This window comes from Lepidochelys kempii, chromosome 3 (assembly GCF_965140265.1).
Source record: "Lepidochelys kempii isolate rLepKem1 chromosome 3, rLepKem1.hap2, whole genome shotgun sequence".
NCBI lineage: Eukaryota > Metazoa > Chordata > Testudines > Cheloniidae > Lepidochelys > Lepidochelys kempii.
The window spans coordinates 188,094,722-188,114,630 of record NC_133258.1 but is presented as its reverse complement, the minus strand read 5'-3'; the positions used below and the strand labels follow the sequence as shown (position 1 = coordinate 188,114,630).

The 19,909-nt window shown below is 43.7% G+C and overlaps 1 protein-coding gene across 6 annotated transcripts in view; it reads left to right on the top strand.

Annotated features, from left to right (window-relative positions):
• Nucleotides 1-19,909, top strand: part of FANCL (FA complementation group L) — a 97,491-nt gene that overhangs the window by 12,358 nt on the left and 65,224 nt on the right. For all 6 annotated transcript variants that reach the window (XR_012158289.1, XR_012158292.1, XR_012158290.1 and 3 more), the window contains exon 6: nt 15,486-15,582. Coding sequence is in view for 2 of the 6 variants with exons in the window: in XM_073339352.1 (XP_073195453.1) it covers nt 15,486-15,582 (97 nt within the window). In the remaining 4 variants the exon portion in view is untranslated. The remainder of the gene's footprint in view (nt 1-15,485; nt 15,583-19,909) is intronic.

Below are 19,909 nucleotides of genomic sequence, written 5' to 3'. Positions count from 1 at the left end.
GCTTCAAGACTGAGCTTGGTAAATTTATGGAGGGGAGTGTCTGATGAGACTGTCTACAATGGCATGTGGTCCGTCGGTGCTAGTAGCAAATATATTCAATGGCTGGAGATGGGAAACTAGATGGGGGAGGGCTCTGAGTTACTATGATGATTTTTTCCCCGTGTGTGTGTGTGGGGATGGGTCTTGCTGATGTGCTCAGGGTCCAAATGACCGCCATACTTGGAGTTAGGAAGAAATTTCCTCCCAGGTCCGATTGGCAGAAACCCTGGGTTTTTTTCACCTTCCTCTGTAGCATGGGGATGGGTCAGTTTCAGGTTTAAACTAGAGTAACCGATGGATTCTTTGTAACTTGAAGTCCTTAAATCATAATTTGAGGACTTCAGTAATGCAGCCAGAGGTTATGGGTCTATTGCAGGAGTGGGTGGGCGAGGGTCTGTAGCCTGCAGTGTGCAGGAGATCAGACTATATTATCATGATGGTCCCTTCGGGCCTTAAAGTCTATGAATCAAATAGCATTTAGACCACTTTAGATCTCAGGGCTCTCAAGTTTATAAGGAAATCAATATTCCAGGTGGAAATACTGAAATCCATCATTTCAGCATTAACTTCCCAAAATTTCCGAATATGAAAATAAATCTCCTGAAAAATCTATGGATGATATGATTGGGGAGAGTCATGCAGAGATTTTAGTATCTGCTACACTGAGAAGCATATTCTATGCAAAGTATTGTCCTCTTGGACTTGTAACTTACACATGGATATTCACAAGTTTCATTCATCCGTCTAGCAGTCTGCTTGGGCCTAATTTTTAGGCCGTAACCAGACCCAAACACAAGAAGATTGAGTTGTTTTCCAACTCAATCCCTACCCTTCCCACCGAACTTGAGTCAGTGCTGTCAGCTCCTGCCCATGGGGTCAGTGCGGTGGCAGCTGCATGTGCCAGTGGCTGTGCCCTGTGCTGTTACTGTCCACTGCATCTTTCTGTGGATTCAGAAGCACTGCAGCTCATTGGCACACTCACTCAGCAGCGTGCACAGCCCAGCAAGCTGTCAGCTGTCAGCAGGAGCAAAGCATACCACTGTACCAATGTCATAGGCAGGAGGAGAGCTGAGCTAACTCAAGCCTGAAAGTGTCTGGTTGTTTTCCCACTCAACATTTGTAATTAGGTCCCATCAGATTTGGGTCAGGTTGCAGGGCTCCACATCCCTCCCTTCAAGTGGAAAGGAGACGTGTATCTGTATCTGGTTAACTTCTCAATGTGTTATGCAGGTCTGGAAGGTATATCTAAAAATGTTTAGAAGCATGGCTCTGAGTGAACAGCTGGAAAGACCAATTACAGCTTTCACAAAAGTCCAAGTTATTGTCCAAGACAACTTTTATTTTGGAGGAGAGAAGAAAAGATAGCCTTTGATTTGCCAAACATTACATACCTCTCAAGATATAATCTGACTCAGCTCCTGGAATAATGGTCTTTGGTAGATAACTAGCAAAAATTTTGCTTCACTTCCAGCCAGGAATGGCAGCAATCCAGTATTTAAAGATCTTTGTCCAGATACAGAACTAGTATCTCTCAGTAAACTCATTCTTAATATAATTTAACAGCTACCTGATATCCGGTCTAGAGATACTTGACCCCATATATTTGAACTCCTATGAGACTTGAAGGCAATGTCATCCAAGGAAGAGATATGGAGCATAACCTGTCTCATGTTATGGCCCATCAAGTTTGTTAGTTATTTCAAGCAAATGCTTTTGCAGAAAAATGGTGTATATATAATTGCTAAAAGGCAGAAAACATTCAGCATTGCTTAGAGAAGTAACCTTGTTAATGTTCTGGACAGAAGTCTATTCCTTAGGTTTTACACTAAGAAGAAAAATCAGTTTTGGCTGTTTCAGGAAGACACATTAAGAACTAAGGGAATGCAGTCTAGCCAATTTAGTCTTTCAGTGCATCATAAGTCAGAGTGGAAGCTTATTGATGAACCTATCTGCATTCAAGTCCACTTGGAAAACCAAAAGTAGTGCTACGTAAGGGAGAGACACTTGCGTGCAAAGGTTGTGGCATCCTTATCTCAGAAGTGGGCTAAATGGCTTCCTTTATTTCTTTCACCCCTCAGCCACAGAGGATAAAGATTGTGAAGGAACAGGCCACAGTGATTATAATTATTTTCTCATTGAGCTTTAGGTCTTTTGTTCTCAAACCTAATTTAAATGCATCTGGAACACCTCTCCAACTTCTGCTCACATACAACACCTCCCCACATAGTGTAATCAGGGGCCTATTCTAATCAGTATCCAGTGCTGCCTGGCTTATCTGGGATGCTGAGAGGAAGGAACTACGGTTATTTATTCAAAGACGGTGACATCTTCTTGCCATGTTGGAGGAAATTCACAAATTATGTCTATGTATTGCTTTAAGTTTAGAGATTGGTATTACAAGGGACACACATCAGGGCAAAGTCAGCTGAAGCAAAGGATATTCTAGTGTTTTTACAATGAGGCTCAAGGCCAATGTTTCTGGGAAAGATGAGTCAGTAACTGCAGGTGTATTGCACTTTAAAAAACCCAGGAGAAACTCATCACCATCATATAAGACTCCTGAGGACCACCAATCTTATCAGTCCTCTGGCAATATGCAGATTCCTGTCATGATTTTGATCTGTGTGCTATGAGTCCTAATACCATCTCTCAGCTTCACATCTGGTAGATCTTAGTCTTTTCACCATACTCCTCATATGATAGGAAGTGGTGATGTTGTCTTTCTGTATGAATTCAAATATACCGAGGAAGTAAAATGCATGTGAGGTTGTTACAGAACCTACAAAGGGATATATAGGAGAGACATGGGGGAGGGATAGCTCAGTGGTTTGAGCATTGGCCTGCTAAACCCAGGTTGTGAGATCAATGCTTGAGGGGGCCATTTAGGGATCTGGCACAAAAATGGGGGATTGGTCCTGCTTTGAGCAGGGGGTTGGACTAGATGACCTCCTGAGGTCCCTTCCAACTCTGATATTCTCTGATTCATTCAAAACCTCAGGTAGAACTCCTCTTACTAATATGCACTATATGAAAAGCAGTGATTTTTGTGGGTGAAGAAATAACATGCTTCTTATGAGGAGGTCTCTAAGGCTGCTACAGGGCCTTTCATCTACACTTCTCAAACACTATACAATAGAACCTCAGAGTTGCGAACACCCGAGTTACAAACTGACCAGTAAATCACACCTCATTTGGAACCAAAAGTATGCAATCCGGCAGCAGCAGAGACCAAACCAAATGTGGTACAGTACTGTGTTAAACATAAACTACTAAAAAAAAAAAAATTGACCAAGTAAGGAAACTGTTTCTGTACTTGTTTCATTTAAATTAAGTTGGTTAAAAGCTGCATTTTCTTCTACATAGTGAAGTTTCGAAGCTGTATTAAGTCAGTGTTCAGTAGTAAATTTTTGAAAAGAACCACCAAAACATTTTGTTCAGAGTTACGAACAGCCTTCATTCCCAAGGTGTTTGGCACTCTGAGGTTCCACTGTAGATTCAATATCCTCACTCTTACTGATGCAGTGTTTAGTAGAAGGATGCTATCGAACGGAGTTCACAGCAATATCTAAGTTCCTTTTCAATTCTACAAGGGTAAGTTGAATCTGTTCTCTTCTCCTAGGGATGATTTTTTTTTTTTTTTAACATCCCATTTTGAAGACTGTCTGACTTGGAGAACACTAAGAGGGAAAATTCTACCTTAGTGTGGATTTTCATTCTAGGACCCTCCATGTCAGACGCTCTGACCCTCCCTCCCTGCATTATGTCCAAGGTATTTTTTTTTTCCCCTTGCTGTTCACTTGTTAAGTAGTTTGAAAGGAAAGAGGGTGTTCGTCCAGGAAATCTCTGAATTTTATGTCAAGGACCTGTTGAATTTGAGTTGAAAACACTTTTATATGGTGTTTTTTTCAGCTTTGGAAGCTATTGTTCTGGAGAGTTCTTCCTGAGGGGCGGTCCTAAATCCAGGCTCAGAGCAAACATCTGACCTGCCCCAGTTGCCACTGAGATGGGTAATGCTCACCATGGAAACTGTCTGACATGGAGGGTCCTAGAATGAATATTGCCTTAAAACAGAATTTTCCCTTTCTGTTATGTACCTAAATAGGTGACCTGTGGAAATCTAAAACCACTGATGTCAAATATTTCTGAGAAGATGTACCCAATAACAATCGGTCAGATTTTATATCAGCTTCAACTTCTGGACAGAAATAAGATGTAGCCCTATGTAGGGCACATTGCAGTAGTTTAGTTTGGAGTTAACAAGGCAAGGTTTGGTTTTGAGGAAAAACTGGCACAACCTTCTGGCCCTAGCTGCTATGTGCTCTTCTGGTAGCACCAACCAGATTCTTAAATTCTGCACCTTGCCCTGTGATGCTACTCAAGCCCCTGAAATAGATGAAGTGATAACATCTCTTCCATTTGTTTTCACCACCACCTGTGTGTGGGGGGGGCAAGGGGGAGGGACAAAGAGGCCATACTTGCACAGTGGGGGATTCTATCCTGGGAAGCAGTGACTCTGAAAAAGATGTAGGGATTATGGTGGATAATCAGCTGAACATGAGCTCCCAGTGCAATGTGTGGCCAAAAGGGCTAACTTAGTCCTTGAATGCATAAACAGAGGTATATTGAGTAGGAGTAGAGGGGTGTAACTGGGCGCAGACTCACCAGCGGTGCCTCCTGCTGGTCGTTTCCAGGAATTAGCTCACCAGCCTCCAGAGTGCCCTCTTCAAGCTGGTGTCTCGCCTTGCTGCTGGCTCCCGTGTCCCTCCCAGGACCCCGGTGCCCCTTTCACTGGATGCTGCCCCCTGCCAGTACCCCACAGTTCTGGGTCTCCCCCTCCCAGGGGAACCCCCACCCACTATCCCTACCTCACCTCAGTCATAGGCTCCTACCAGTCATCAGTTAGCCCCCGTGCCCTGCGGTAGACTGCAGTATGAGCCACTCATCACCAGCAAGGTTGGGTTTGGATGTGCTGCCTCTGCCTACCTGTGGCTGCCCCTGCAACCCCCGTACCTAACAGGCCTTAGCAGGCCCTCAGGCTGGGGCTTTCCTAGGCTGGAACTCCCAGGCTCCCTTGGCCTTTCCCCAACCCTGCTCCAAACTAGGTGTCCTGCTCGGCACCTTGCAGCCAGGCCCTTCTCCCTGCAGATGGAGGCTCTCTGGGCCTCTAGCTCACAGCCTTTATAGAGCCAGCTGGGCCCTGATTGGAGTGTGGCCCCCCAGCTGAGGCTGCTTCCGCAATCAGTCCCGCTGCCTCCCTTCTACAACAGCCCTCCCTCAGGGCTGTTCTAAACCCCTCTGGGCCCGAGTGGGTGTCCACCCCACTACAAGGGGTTATTTTATCTCTCCATTTGGCACTGGTATGACTGCTGCTGGAATACTGTGCCCACTTCTGGTGTCCAGAATTCAAGAAGGGTGTTGCTAAATTCGAGAGGGTTCAGAGAAGAGCCATGAGAATTACTAAAGGATTAGGAAACATGCCTTACAGCGATAGAATCAAGAAACCCAATCTCTTTAGTTTAACAAAGTGAAGGTTAAGGGCTGATTGCAACCAAATCTAAAAGTACCAACATGGGGAACAAATAATTAATAATGGGCTATTCAATCTAGCAGAGAAAGAGATACCACAACCCAGTGGCTGGAAGTTGAAACTGTACAAATTCAGACATGAAATAAGGCTTACATTTTTAACAGTGAGATTAATTAACCATTGGAACAATTTACCAAGGGTCATGGTGGATTCTCCATCATGGACAATTTTTAAATCAGGATTGGATGTTTTTCTAAAAGATAGGCTCTTGGAATTGTTATGGGTATGAGTTTTATGGCCTGTGTCATTCAGAAGTTCAGACTAGATTAACACAATGGTCCCTTTTCTCTTTGAAATCTATGAATCTATCAACATCCTCTCAGATTTCTCCAGACTGTGTTTCAACCAGCCAGTTAACTCTTCTCCATGCCCCAGTGTCTTCCAAACACTGGCCAAGGCAATTGACCTATGCGTGGATGAAGTGATAGAGAGACAAAGGTGGGAGTCATCAGCATACTGAAGGCACCACAACCCCCCCATCTCCTGACTAATCCTCCCAATTACCCTAAATACACATTGGACGGGAGAGTGACCAGATGGAAACCTGCAGAACCCCACATGAGAGCTCCCTCAGAGAGAGAGCGAGAGAGCAGCTATCCAATAGAAAAGAACAGAGCCATCCAAAAAACAGCTCTAGCCTCTTCTGCTGGGATCCACAAAGGAGTTAGCTTTGATATTGTTGGCATGAAGTGTTGCCATCTGGCATTTAATAATAGCATGGTGATGAAATCTTTATTCACTACCAAGAGGTCATCTACCAATGTAACCAGAGCAGTCTATTCCATACCCTGGTTGGCATCCATACTGAAAAGAGTGCAAGAGGTCTGAGGCTACCAGATATTCAGAGTTGCTTTTCCCCCACTTTTTCAATAGCCTTAACCAGAAAAGACAGATGAGATATTGACAAGTAAAACTGTCAAGTGGTGATTTCTTCAGCAGATACCAAACTAATACTTTCTTATGAGAAGCCATAATCTGCCCTCCCTTAAGGAGAGATGGGCAATGTCTATTGATAAAAGACCCAGTTCTTTTGTACAAGCCTTTTACTAGCCAAAAAGAACATGGTTCCTGCTTGTAATTCACAGGATGAAGTTTCCCCTGCGTATCTAAGTGAGCCCCCTGGCTAAAATGCAGGCAAAGAAGACAGAGTATTTTTTATATATGTAACAACAAAACAACCGTAGGACTTTCCAATGCTGTGAACTCTCAGAGAATACATTTAGTCTTCTGTTCCTATCTACTGTGATCATCACAAGTGCATCTAATTTGCACACCCCTAGGAGCTAACAGTTCGTAGTTGATGGAATGTACCTGAGATCAAACTCCATGTTCTGGAACTGAGAGCTACAAGGTGGGTTATCAATTTTTTTTCTACTACTGATAAGACAGTATTGTTCAAGACACTGACAAGAAGATAGTCATGTGTTACATCAACAAACAAGGTGTTCAGTCCCAACAGCTTTGCGAGGGCATGGCTGTGTGAAACTGATGCCTAGCTCATCAAGTGCATCTTATGTCTGTGTTTGGCAAGCACAGGTAGTGCACTAACAGAGAACACTGTGGGCACAGACTTCAGAGACTACATGGCCAGTGATACATCTACACTACGGAGACTATACCAGCATAGTTATGTCAGCGCACAAGTGTGCTGTGTTCTCTTTTCTCTTCCAGAGCAGGGCTGAATACAAACAGTTAAGTTAAAGGCACCACAGCCCCCCGTCTCCTCAGTAATCCTTTCCACTGATTCCACTGGTGAGCAAAAATATGCGAGAAGAGCACATGGGTCATAGTAATTCCTCCAGCATCTAGACCAGGGTTCTCAACCCACAGCCCTCTTCTGGTCCAATCAGTGCACAGCAGTGGCCACTGACATCCTCAGGGCCATATAGGTAGTATATATATTGTGTGGATGTGGCCCAAGTAACACAGAGAGCTGCATATGCAGCCCACAATGGTTATCAGGTTGAGAATCACTGGTCTAGACTGTTTTCTATATGAATTTTGTGCACCTCAGTATCTCCTACTAATGCCATTGCACCTGCTGACTCCCAATCTCTAACTGTTCCACTTTACAGCCTGGATCCTGGGAGATTGACTATTTCTGATTTGGCATGCTCTGAAGTTCAAAAGATTCTGCTGGAATCCGAAAAGCCACTGATAGTGAAATACTAAACTCAGACATGGAAAAAGGTTTTCACTAGGGCTGTTGATTAATTGCAGTTAACTCATGCAATTAACTCAAAAAAATTAATCGTGATTAATTGCAGTTTTAATCGTACTTTTAAGCAATAGAATACCAATTGACATTTATTAAATATTTTTGGATGTTCTTCTACATTTTCAAATATATTGACTTCAGTTACAACACAGAATACAAAGTGTACAGTGCTCACTTTATACTACTTTTATTACAAATACTTGCACTGTAAAAATGATAAACAAAAGAAATAGTATTTTTCAATTCATCTAATACAATACCATAATGCAGTCTTTCTCGTGAAAGTGCAACTTACAAATGTAGATTTTTTTTTGTTACGTAACCGCACTCAATAACAAAACAACGTAAAACTTTAGAGCCTACGAGTCCACTCAGTCTAATTCGTGTTCAGCCAATCACTAAGACAAAAAAGTTAGTTTACATTTATGGGAGATAATGCCGCTGGCTTCTTATTTACAATGTCACCTGAAAGGGAGAACAGGTGTTCGCATAGCACTTTTGTAGCCGGCATTGCAAGGTATTTACATGCCATATACGCTAAACATTTGTATGCCCCTCCATGTTTAGGCCACCATTCCAGAGAACACACTTATTAAAAAAATAATGGGTTAATTAAATTTGTGATTGAACTCCTTGGGGGAGAATGGATGTCTCCTGCTCTGTTTTACCTGCATTCTGTCACATATTTCATGTGACAGCAGTCTCAGATGATGACCCAGAACATGCTGCTTGTTTTAAGAACACTTTCACTGCAGATTTGATAAAATGAAAAGAAGGTACCAATGTGAGATTTCTAAAGATAGCTACAGCACTCGACCAAAGTTTTAAGAATCTGAAGTCCCTTCCAAAATCTCAGAGGGATGAGGTGTGGAACATGCTTTTAGAAGTCTTAAAAGAGCAACACTCCAATGCGGAAACTACAGAACCCGAACCAATAAAAAAAGAAAAATCAATCTTCTGCTGGTGGCATCTGACTCCTATGATGAAAGTAAAGATTCATCGGTCTTCATTGCTTTGGATCGTTATTGAGATCCCCTCATTAGCATGGATATAATAGCTCTTTGGAATGGGAAGCATGAAGGGACATATGAATCTTTAATGCATCTGGCATGTAAATATCTTGCGGCACCGGCTACAACAGTGCCATGTGAACACCTGTTTTCACTTTCAAGTGACGTTGTAAACAAGAACATTATCTCCTGCAAATGTAAACACTTGTTTGTTCAAGTGACTGACTGAACAAGAAGTAGGTCTGAATGGATTTGTAGGCTCTAAAGTTTTACATTGTTTTATTTTTGAATGCAGTTTTTTGTACATAATTCTACATTTGTAAGTTCAACTTTCATGATAAAGAAATTGTATTACAGTACTTGTATTAGGTGAATTGAAAAATACTAATTCTTTTGTGTTTATAGCACAAATATTTGTAGTAAAAATAAATATAATGTGAGCACTGTACACTATGTTCTGTGTTGTAATTGAAATAAATATATTTGAAAATGTAGAAAACATCCAAAAATATTTAAATAAATGGTATTCTTGTATTATTTAACAATGCAATTAATCGCGATTCATTTTTTTTAATTGCTTGCTAGCCTTAGTTTTCACTAGGTAATGTATAACAGCTTGCCTCCAAGCTCTGCATCTCTGTTATGGATTATTTAATATTAAAGTCTTACACCTTGATTAGAGATAAAGAGAGGCTATCTGTGTACTCTTTCAGTCTGTCATCCACCAGTGGAGAGTTCTAGAGGTCAAAGTTTTATTTCCCCCATCCCACGCTCTAAGGGGTAAGGATTTTCAGATTGATTTTAAATTCACTAGTACATCATAGAGGATTCGCGTGTGTATTTTCCTGAGGATCTTTTCCAACATTACAAACTGTTAAGATGGCAATTGAAATTTTTTTTAAAAACAACTTTTTGCAAAGATATATTGTCAATAAATTCTAAAACAAAAAAGTATGTGTGGAAAAGTGGGAGATAGGTGTTACTTTCGCTTGGATTTTTTTATATGGTAGGTGTATATAGGTATATTATTGCACAAATACACATGGTTTCTCTATCATAGCACCCTTTCTGAAGACATTTCAAAACTTGGTAGTTTTTGCAGTGTGCCTAGTTTTCAGCGTCCATGAAATTGACTGGAGGGTCTTTCCAAGCTAAGGTCTTAGAATCATAGAATATCAGGGTTGGAAGGGACCCCAGAAGGTCATCTAGTCCAACCCCCTGCTCAAAGCAGGACCAATTCCCAGTTAAATCATCCCAGCCAGGGCTTTGTCAAGCCTGACCTTAAAAACCTCTAAGGAAGGAGATTCTACCACCTCCCTAGGTAACGCATTCCAGTGTTTCACCACCCTCTTAGTGAAAAAGTTTTTCCTAATATCCAATCTAAACCTCCCCCACTGCAACTTGAGACCATTACTCCTCGTTCTGTCATCTGCTACCATTGAGAACAGTCTAGAGCCATCCTCTTTGGAACCCCCTTTCAGGTAGTTGAAAGCAGCTATCAAATCCCCCCTCATTCTTCTCTTCTGCAGGCTAAACAATCCCAGCTCCCTCAGCCTCTCCTCATAAGTCATGTGTTCCAGTCCCCTAATCATTTTTGTTGCCCTTCGCTGGACTCTCTCCAATTTATCCACATCCTTCTTGAAGTGTGGGGCCCAAAACTGGACACAGTACTCCAGATGAGGCCTCACCAATGTCGAATAGAGGGGAACGATCACGTCCCTCGATCTGCTCGCTATGCCCCTACTTATACATCCCAAAATGCCATTGGCCTTCTTGGCAACAAGGGCACACTGCTGACTCATATCCAGCTTCTCGTCCACTGTCACCCCTAGGTCCTTTTCTGCAGAACTGCTGCCTAGCCATTCGGTCCCTAGTCTGTAGCTGTGCATTGGGTTCTTCCGTCCTAAGTGCAGGACCCTGCACTTATCCTTATTGAACCTCATCAGATTCCTTTTGGCCCAATCTTCCAATTGGTCTAGGTCCTTCTGTATCCTATCCCTCCCCTCCAGCGTATCTACCACTCCTCCCAGTTTAGTATCATCCGCAAATTTGCTGAGAGTGCAATCCACACCATCCTCCAGATCATTTATGAAGATATTGAATAAAACCGGCCCCAGGACCGACCCTTGGGGCACTCCACTTGATACCGGCTGCCAACTAGACATGGAGCCATTGATCACTACCCGTTGAGCCCGACAATTTAGCCAGCTTTCTACCCACCTTATAGTGCATTCATCCAGCCCATACTTCCTTAACTTGCTGACAAGAATACTATGGGAGACCGTGTCAAAAGCTTTGCTAAAGTCAAGAAACAATACATCCACTGCTTTCCCTTCATCCACAGAACCAGTAATCTCATCATAAAAGGCGATTAGATTAGTCAGGCATGACCTTCCCTTGGTGAATCCATGCTGGCTGTTCCTGATCACTTTCCTCTCATGCAAGTGCTTCAGGATTGATTCTTTGAGGACCTGCTCCATGATTTTTCCAGGGACTGAGGTGAGGCTGACTGGCCTGTAGTTCCCAGGATCTTCCTTCTTCCCTTTTTTAAAGATTGGCACTACATTAGCCTTTTTCCAGTCATCCGGGACTTCCCCGGTTCGCTACGAGTTTTCAAAGATAATGGCCAGTGGCTCTGCAATCACAGCCGCCAATTCCTTCAGCACTCTCGGATGCAACTCGTCCGGCCCCATGGACTTGTGCACGTCCAGCTTTTCTAAATAGTCCCTAACCGCCTCTATCTCCACAGAGGGCTGGCCATCTCTTCCGCATTTTGTGATGCCCAGCGCAGCAGTCTGGGAGCTGACCTTGTTAGTGAAAACAGAGGCAAAAAAAGCATTGAGTACATTAGCTTTTTCCACATCCTCTGTCACTAGGTTGCCTCCCTCATTCAGTAAGGGGCCCACACATTCCTTGGCTTTCTTCTTGTTGCCAACATACCTGAAGAAACCCTTCTTGTTACTCTTGACATCTCTGGCTAGCTGCAGCTCCAGGTGCGATTTGGCCCTCCTGATAACATTCCTACATGCCCGAGCAATATTTTTATACTCTTCCCTGGTCATATGTCCAACCTTCCACTTCTTGTAAGCTTCTTTTTTATGTTTAAGATCCGCTAGGATTTCACCATTAAGCCAAGTTGGTCGCCTGCCATATTTACTATTCTTTCGACTCATCGGGATGGTTTGTCCCTGTAACCTCAACAGGGATTCCTTGAAATACAGCCAGCTCTCCTGGACTCCTTTCCCCTTCAAGTTAGTCCCCCAGGGGATCCTGGCCGTCCGTTCCCTGAGGGAGTCGAAGTCTGCTTTCCTGAAGTCCAGGGTCCGTATCCTGCTGCTTACCTTTGTTCCCTGCGTCAGGATCCTGAACTCAACCAACTCATGGTCACTGCCTCCCAGATTCCCATCCACTTTTGCTTCCCCCACTAATTCTACCCGGTTTGTGAGCAGCAGGTCAAGAAAAGCACCCCCCCAGTTGGCTCCTCTAGCACTTGCGCCAGGAAATTGTCCCCTACGCTTTCCAAAAACTTCCTGGATTGTCTATGCACCGCTGTATTGCTCTCCCAGCAGATATCAGGAAAATTAAAGTCACCCATGAGAATCAGGGCATGCGATCTAGTAGCTTCCGTGAGCTGCCGGAAGAAAGCCTCATCCACCTCATCCCCCTGGTCCGGTGGTCTATAGCAGACTCCCACCACTACATCACTCTTGTTGCACACACTTCTAAACTTAATCCAGAGACACTCAGGTTTTTCTGCAGTTTCGTACCGGAGCTCTGAGCAGTCATACTGCTCCCTTACATACAGTGCTACTCCCCCACCTTTTCTGCCCTGCCTGTCCTTCCTGAACAGTTTATAACCATCCATGACAGTACTCCAGTCATATGAGTTATCCCACCAAGTCTCTGTTATTCCGATCACGTCATAGTTCCTTGACATCACCAGGACCTCCAGTTCTCCCTGCTTGTTTCCAAGGCTTTGTGCATTTGTATATAAGCACTTGAGATAACCTGTTGATCGCCCCTCATTGCCAGTATGAGGCAGGAGCCCTCCCCTCACAGACATTCCTGCCTGTGCTTCCTCCCGGTATCCCGCTTTCCCACTTACCTCAGGGCTTTGGTCTCCTTCCCCCGGTGAACCTAGTTTAAAGCCCTCCTCACTAGGTTAGCCAGCCTGCTGGCAAAGATGCTCTTCCCTCTCTTCGTAAGATGGAGCCCGACTCTACCCAGCACTCCTCCTTCATGGAACACCATCCCATGGTCAAAGAAACCAAAGCCTTCTCTCCGACACCATCTGCGTAGCCATTCGTTGACTTCCACGATTCGACGCTCCCTACCTAGGCCTTTTCCTTCCACGGGGAGGATGGACGAGAACACCACTTGCGCCTCCAACTCCTTTATTCTTCTTCCTAGAGCCACATAGTCCGCAGTGATCCGCTCAAGGTCATTCTTGGCAGTATCATTGGTGCCCACGTGGAGAAGCAGGAAGGGGTAGCGATCCGAGGGCTTGATGAGTCTCGGCAGTCTCTCCGTCACATCACGAATCTTAGCCCCTGGCAAGCAGCAGACTTCTCGGTTTTCCCGGTCAGGGCGGCAGATAGATGACTCAGATGGATGTCTTGAATGTGATCATGCTGCTGGCATGATACTATTTATTTATAACAGTTGTATATGTATTTTTTTTTTATTTTTAAAGGCACACTAAGGGTTGTTAGGTCTTTACAATTGCCCTAATTTGATATTAACCATTTTTTGGACTTACCATAAGGATTCCAGTATTTTTAAATAAAACTTTTTCACAGAACTAAAGACTTGTTTCCTTTGTAACAAGTGTGTTTGAGATAGAATATGTCCATCAGTTTCCAATGAACAGTAAACCAATTTTGGATCTTGTTCTGAAATATACAGGGCAACTGTCAAGGTAGGTTAATCTTAAATCCTAACAACCTTGACAGCGTCTCTTTAATTTTTTTTCTCTATTTTTTTGCTATCTGATCTGGTGATACTTTGTGGCAGGCACCAGTTACATTACATATTGGGCATGACACTTCATTTTTCTCTACTATCCATTTCCTTGTTTAACTATATGAAATCATGTTTTGTTTTTCTCAGCAACTATAAGTGAAGGACGGATTTAGAATCTCTTAATCCTCACTTTATAAAAACTTGCTATGGGGATCTGGTGCAAGGTTTTTGAAAAAGATGGGATTAATGATTTTCTGATTGAAAATGGAGATGTAGACTAGAGCCAAATTTATACTGGGTTTAAATGAATGCAGATCAATTGACTTAAGCTTAATTACACCTTGTCATGTAAGTCCTGAATTCAACTCTTAAATTTTCTATGGAAAATGATATTAGTGTCAAATTACCCAAAAGAACTTTGAATCATTTGATATCGTACATGAAAATTAGATGACATTATTTCATGATTAATGCATCCTTTTTCATATCCCCAACTCTACCACTTTTCTATTAATTTTTTTCCAATGCCTGCATATTTGATGCTGTGTGCGGTGGAGTACAAATGTTTTCCTTATTTTCTTCTTTTCACTATTTTCTTCTGCTTCTAATCCAAGAGCATACATATCCTTCAGTTCAGACCTATTTTTTTCTGCTTTAATAAGAATTCCTCTGCCCAGCTTCTCTTGAAAGAGAGCCATTTGCCCAGTGTGCTGACTCCAGTGACTGGACTAGCATGTAATGGTTTTTATTTAAAAAAACCTGTTAGGCAGGTCAGCAGGCAGAAGCTAGTTTTGAACTCGAATGGGCCTTGTCATCAGTATAGGTGATAAGTTGTGCAATATGCTTAGACTGCTTTTTAACTTTACAAGAGAATGGTATTGTAAAAGTGTCAAAATATCCACATGCCCAGTTCACTGGTAAATATTCAGCTAAGTTAGAACATCTTTGGCAATAGTTTAAACTACTCAAGGGACCTTACTTCCAAAGAATGGTATATTTTAAAATGTATTGGTCTCCATTGTAGAAGGAAACTTAAATCTTTGGCATCTTAAACAAAATTTCTGTATTGGTTATACGTTTAAAAACTTAGCAACCTTCAGTATGCACTTAACACTTGTTTGGGTACATGTATACTGTATAAAACTGTCATAACATGAAAGAAAATTATTGTAAATTACTTTATACCTGTTCTAATACTGTATTTTCTTTAGAAAATTGATTTGAGTATATAAACCAATACCAACTGAATTTTCTAAAATAACAGTATTGATCATAAAAGAAGTTCATTGAGGAGAAAAGCAAATAGAGAACATAAAAGTCTTGTAATGTAAGAAACTGCAGAAATGGAGTAAGGAATTTGACAGAAAGTTTAATGTGTACATAAGTAGAGGCTGACAGGAACATGCTGTGTGTGTCAAAGGTTCCAGTGATGGAAAACTGAAACATAGTGCTCACTGACCACAGCATGAGCCTTGACACGCGTTGTAAATAACCCAGAGATATATGACTGCATTAAGTAGTAGACTGATGTATTAACAGCAGTAAATCTACAATGGCTGGCATGCAGGACTTCCACTGATTAATATTTGTAACAGACTAATTAGGAATATAGCAAAGATTACGAGTTATAATTCCCTCTTATACTCCCAGAGTTTTCTTTTCCTTTCAGAGTCGTATATGTAGATACTGGCCTTAATACCATCAAGCTAAAAGGAGAAGACTCTTGTGGTCGACAGCATCTAATCACGCTGAAGTTAAATGCAAAGGTGAATTTATTTGTGGGAAAATACTTTAAGAAAATATGACCAGAAAGGATGGATTCCTCTCTTTTTTTGTCTTTTATAATGAAGTTAGTGAACTGGTTTCTTTCCAAACCTCTTACGTGCTTGTCCTTTATCTTCAGGTGGTTTGAACAATGATTAAATCAGTGAATGTTGTTCTGAAGACTTTTTTTTAAGACCAGTTTAAAACTCACACTGTATAATAGTAATCTAAAAGTATCTTTTGATATAAAGTTGTACACCATTTGCAAAAACCTTCTGTTACAGGTTAGCATCCAGTGCCATTTCGGAAACCTTCATTCTTTGAGTGCTTGCTCATGTTCATTCCAATGTAGGTGTGCATGTGCCGCATGCACTGTTGCTGGAAAGTTTGTCCCTCAGTGGTATCTGTCGAGTCGGCTCTGGTGCCCCCTGGAGTCATGCCCTCATGGTGTAGAATATAGGGGCCAGCTGCCCCGCTGCTCCCTCAGTTCCTTTTTACCACCCGTGACAGTTGCTGGAACATACTCATCTCTTGCATCTCGCAAGTGTTGCTCTCAGTGGACTTTATCTGTAAATAAATTGTAAATAGTTATCATTCAATTACATTAGTGTAGTTAAGTAAGTATAATATAGTTAGCAGAGTTCCTCACCTTGTGGGGTAGCCTGCATTGGGCACCAGGATATGCTTCAGTCCCAGGGTTTCAAACAGTGTGTGGTGTGCCACAAACTGATGCCGGTGAATGACCTGCATGATAACTGTCTTAAGTTCCTAGGAGAGGCCCACGTTCAAGAATGGTGCAAGATCTGTAGGGGTTTCAAACTCGGGACTAAAAAGGACAGGGACAACAGACTTAAGTTCCTCCTGATGGAGGCGGCTCTTTATCCCACCTTGGAGCCTCAGGCGGAATTGGCACCGAGCACTTCAATGTTGGTCAGAAGTGCCCCAGCATCCTTGAAAAGAGGTATAGTGCCATTCCTCCTCACTGGCACCGTGGAAGGATTGAGCGGCCTGGGATTCCTGGCACCATCATTCATCCCTAGGTGCACAGGAAACTGGCACCAGCCTCTTGGCACTACTTGTCATCACCGGTGCCAAAGAAAAAGCACAGGAAGATAGACTGGGGGCGCTCCCTGACCCTGAGACCTGTGATCAATAGGGACTCAGAAAGTGTGCGACCCATGCTGGGCCACTCTGAGGCTCTGACAGGGCGTGTGGCTCCATCGATTTTTGGCCCTGGAAAGAGTGCCATTGAATCCAGTGCCAATGGATTCCCCACCTAGGGATGGCCACTGTGGCATGTTGTCCCTATCTTTTCCATCAATGCCAGAGACCTTTGAGGCTGGGAGGAACCTTCTTTCATTCACAATGCCACCATCCCTGGCTGGTCGTGAACTGTCTGTTGCAGGTCCGGCACCATGGGACGCCAGGGCACCAAGGCAGGTGCCTTTGAATGCAAGCCTGCAATGATGGTACATCACTGCTCTCCTTCGTGGCACTGCTCTCCTGTTCTGGTCAGCACTGCACCACCATGATTGCCCAGGAGTGAGTCCTCCGGCTTGGTTTCGGAGGCAGAATCCTATGCCTTGCCCAGGAGCAGACATTGCTCTGACCAGAGATGCCTAGCACCGGACATGAGACAGGGTATAGCCAGAGGAGGAACAGGGGCTACAAGAGAGGGCCTCCATCTCAACCCTCACTTGCCCAGATATCTGCCCCCTCGAGACACTTGGCAGGGTCCAAACAGACCTTTTGAAGGTACACATGAGGATGGTGTACCAGGACAGCCTCTGGATCCTATTTCCCCTATGGTTGTGGACTGGTTGTCCCACTTCTACTGGACATGGACCCGCATTGCCATGGGCTGTTGGGTATTGCGCATGGTGGAAGTGGAATATATCCTGCAATTCAGTTATTCCCTCCTTCCCACCCTCCCTTCCTATCCCTTTTCAGGGACCCTTCTCATGAAACTTTTAGCCTAGAAGGTGCAGTTGCTTCTAAGAGTGGGAGCAGTGAAAGAGGTTCCAACGGAGCTAAGGGGACGGTGGTTCTACTCCTGTTACTTTAGGATCCTAAAAGCCAACGGTGACCTCAGACTGATCTTGGATCTGCGAAACTTCAACAGATTCATGAAGAAGCTGAAGTTCTGCATAATCTCTCTGGCTTTGATTATCCCCACTCTGGATCCAGGGGACTGGTATGCCATGCTTGACTTAAAGGATGCGTATTTGCACATTGCTATCTCTCAAGGTCTCAGAAGATACATAAGATTTATGGTAGACCACAAGCATTATCAGTTCATAGTGCTACCCTTTTGTCTGTTGGCAGCTTCTTGGGTGTTCATGAAGTGCATGGCAGCCTTCCTGAGGAGGAGAGGGGTGCAAGTATACCTCTACCTGGACAACTGGCTGATCAAAGGTCGATCCAGAGACCAGGTGGAGGCACACGTCAGATTGATACAGTCAACTTTCCAGGATCTGGGACTATTGATAAACATGCAAAAATCAACACTTTCTCCAGTTCAGAGAATAGAATTCATAGGGGCAATCCTTGACTTTAAGTGGGCCAGAGTGTTTCTCCTAGAGAGCCGATTTATAGCTGTAGAGGCACTCGTACGAAGTCTATGGAGTCACCTCATCACAACAGCGAGGAACTGCTTGAAGCTTCTGGGACACACGTCATCCTGTACCTATGTGGTGCAACATGCACGTTTAAATCCCCTTCAGTCTTGGCTGGTGTTGATATATACATACTAGACCAACACCATCTGGACAAGGTGGTCTGTCTTCCACCATCAGTGATTTCCACCCTCGTTTGGTGGTGGCTGGATCTGGAGATGCTGTGTGCAAGCATTCCCTTCTCAAGACCTGAATCTGCAAAGTCTCTAGTCACGGACACTTTGAAGATGAGATGGGGGAGCCCACTTGGGGACCCTCAAGACCCAGTGTCTCTGGTCATCGGAGGAGCTAGAGTTACACATCAATGTGAGAGAGTTAAGGGCAGTGTGTGTAGCCTCGCAAGCGTTCTGACCCCACCTGGAGGGCAACTGTATAGTGGTCCTCACAGACAACACAACAGTAAGGTTTTACATAAACAAGCAAAAGGGAGCTTGCTTCTCTCCATTATGTTAGGAGGCTCTGAGCTTATGGGACTTTTGTATGATCCATTCCATTCACCTTGAAGCCTCATACCTACTGAGGTCACAGAATGAGTTAGTGGACTATCTCAGCAGATTCTTTTCCATCCATCACAAGTGGTCCATTCGCCCAGACATCTTGAACACTGTTTTCCAGAAGTGGGGATTTCCCCAGCTGGATCTATTCATAGAATCATAGAATCATAGAATATCAGGGTTGGAAGGGACCCCAGAAGGTCATCTAGTCCAACCCCCTGCTCAAAGCAGGACCAATTCCCAGTTAAATCATCCCAGCCAGGGCTTTGTCAAGCCTGACCTTAAAAACCTCTAAGGAAGGAGATTCTACCACCTCCCTAGGTAACGCATTCCAGTGTTTCACCACCCTCTTAGTGAAAAAGTTTTTCCTAATATCCAATCTAAACCTCCCCCACTGCAACTTGAGACCATTACTCCTCGTTCTGTCATCTGCTACCATTGAGAACAGTCTAGAGCCATCCTCTTTGGAACCCCCTTTCAGGTAGTTGAAAGCAGCTATCAAATCCCCCCTCATTCTTCTCTTCTGCAGGCTAAACAATCCCAGCTCCCTCAGCCTCTCCTCATAAGTCATGTGTTCCAGTCCCCTAATCATTTTTGTTGCCCTTCGCTGGACTCTCTCCAATTTATCCACATCCTTCTTGAAGTGTGGGGCCCAAAACTGCACACAGTACTCCAGATGAGGCCTCACCAATGTCGAATAGAGGGGAACGATCACGTCCCTCGATCTGCTCGCTATGCCCCTACTTATACATCCCAAAATGCCATTGGCCTTCTTGGCAACAAGGGCACACTGCTGACTCATATCCAGCTTCTCGTCCACTGTCACCCCTAGGTCCTTTTCTGCAGAACTGCTGCCTAGCCATTCGGTCCCTAGTCTGTAGCTGTGCATTGGGTTCTTCCGTCCTAAGTGCAGGACCCTGCACTTATCCTTATTGAACCTCATCAGATTCCTTTTGGCCCAATCTTCCAATTGGTCTAGGTCCTTCTGTATCCTATCCCTCCCCTCCAGCGTATCTACCACTCCTCCCAGTTTAGTATCACAACAAGGCACAACAGAAAGTGCCCTCAGTTTTGCTCCTTCCTTGGACACAGTTCAGATTCACTCACGGATTCTTTTCTCCTTCCCTGGATTGGATGGCTCTTCTATGCGTTCCCTTCCA